Source organism: Myotis lucifugus, unplaced genomic scaffold (genome assembly GCF_000147115.1).
Source record: "Myotis lucifugus unplaced genomic scaffold, Myoluc2.0 scaffold_552, whole genome shotgun sequence".
Lineage (NCBI taxonomy): Eukaryota > Metazoa > Chordata > Mammalia > Chiroptera > Vespertilionidae > Myotis > Myotis lucifugus.
Window position 1 is genome coordinate 527995 of NW_005871600.1, and position 1059 is coordinate 529053.

General features: G+C 58.5%; 1 protein-coding gene across 1 annotated transcript in view; it reads left to right on the forward strand.

The window, feature by feature from the left end:
• LOC102426351 (protein dopey-2-like) overlaps positions 1-1059 on the forward strand; it is a gene marked incomplete at its 3' end in the record, with an annotated part of 38491 nt that overhangs the window by 25441 nt on the left and 11991 nt on the right. The window contains 1 exon segment of the mRNA XM_023745500.1: positions 235-1019. Within this exon segment, the coding sequence (XP_023601268.1) occupies positions 235-1019 (785 nt within the window).

Here is a 1059-nt window from a genome sequence, read left to right on the forward strand (position 1 = left end):
TGAGCCAAACCGGTTGGGGCATTAACTACGCAATAATAAATGCTGAAGAATCTAAATAAATAACCCGGAGAGCATGGCGGTCTGTCTGCCCCTCCTGGGGCCGGCGCCTCTGCCCAGCCTGTGTGCCCTCTTCACTGTGTTATACACGGTGCACAGGGGTCCCTCTTGGTGTAGAGAATTCTGATTTTAAAACCAGGAAGAGTACATTTACGGTTTGCCTAATTCGGCTGATAGTCGAACCCCCTGGTCTTACAAGATGCACATTATAAACTTCCATTTTTTGCAGAGTCCAGTAAAAGGTGAAAACAGTGACCTAATTTTAGACACAAAGGCTGTAATCGCAGGTGATGAAGATGCTTCGTTTCCTGCACTGAAGTCTGAGGACAGCGGGATCGGGCTCAGTGCGTCGTCGCCAGAGCTCTCGGAGCACCTGCGGGTCCCCAGAGTCTCCCCGGAAAGAGACAACGTCTGGAAGACGGGCGGGAGTATGCAGAGGACATTCTTTTGCCTCCAAGAGCTGATTGACAACTTTGCGCACAAGAACATCTTTGGGGTCCAGCTGACGGCGTCCGGAGAGGAAAGCAGGGCCGCGGAGCCCACAGGCCAGCGGGACGGGGGCGAGCCGCGGGGCCCAGAGCCCAGCCCCCGCGGCAGGAAGAACTCGTGGGACGCCAGGCCCATCAGCGTGCCCCAGTTTAAGCAGATGCTCTCAGACTGGTTCACAGTTCGAGGGTCTCCATTTAAGACCAAAAATGTGGAGCCGCCATCACCTTTGCCCAGCAGCCCTGGCCAGACAAAGGGAGACTGGGCCGTGGACCAGGTGGTCCCTGACCTGGGCGGCTCCAGCGAGGCCTGCAGGGAGGCCTTTGCCGCCGCCTGCCACCTGCTGCTGGACTGCGCCACCTTCCCCATCTACCTGTCCGAGGAGGAGACGGAGCGGCTCTGGGAGACGCTCTTCCAGCCCCCCGGTGAGCGGGTGGCCCGAGGTGGCCCCTCTTGGGGATCGTGGTACTCAGGCGGTTGATGTCTCAGAGGAGCAGGGGTCATGTCCAGGGAGGA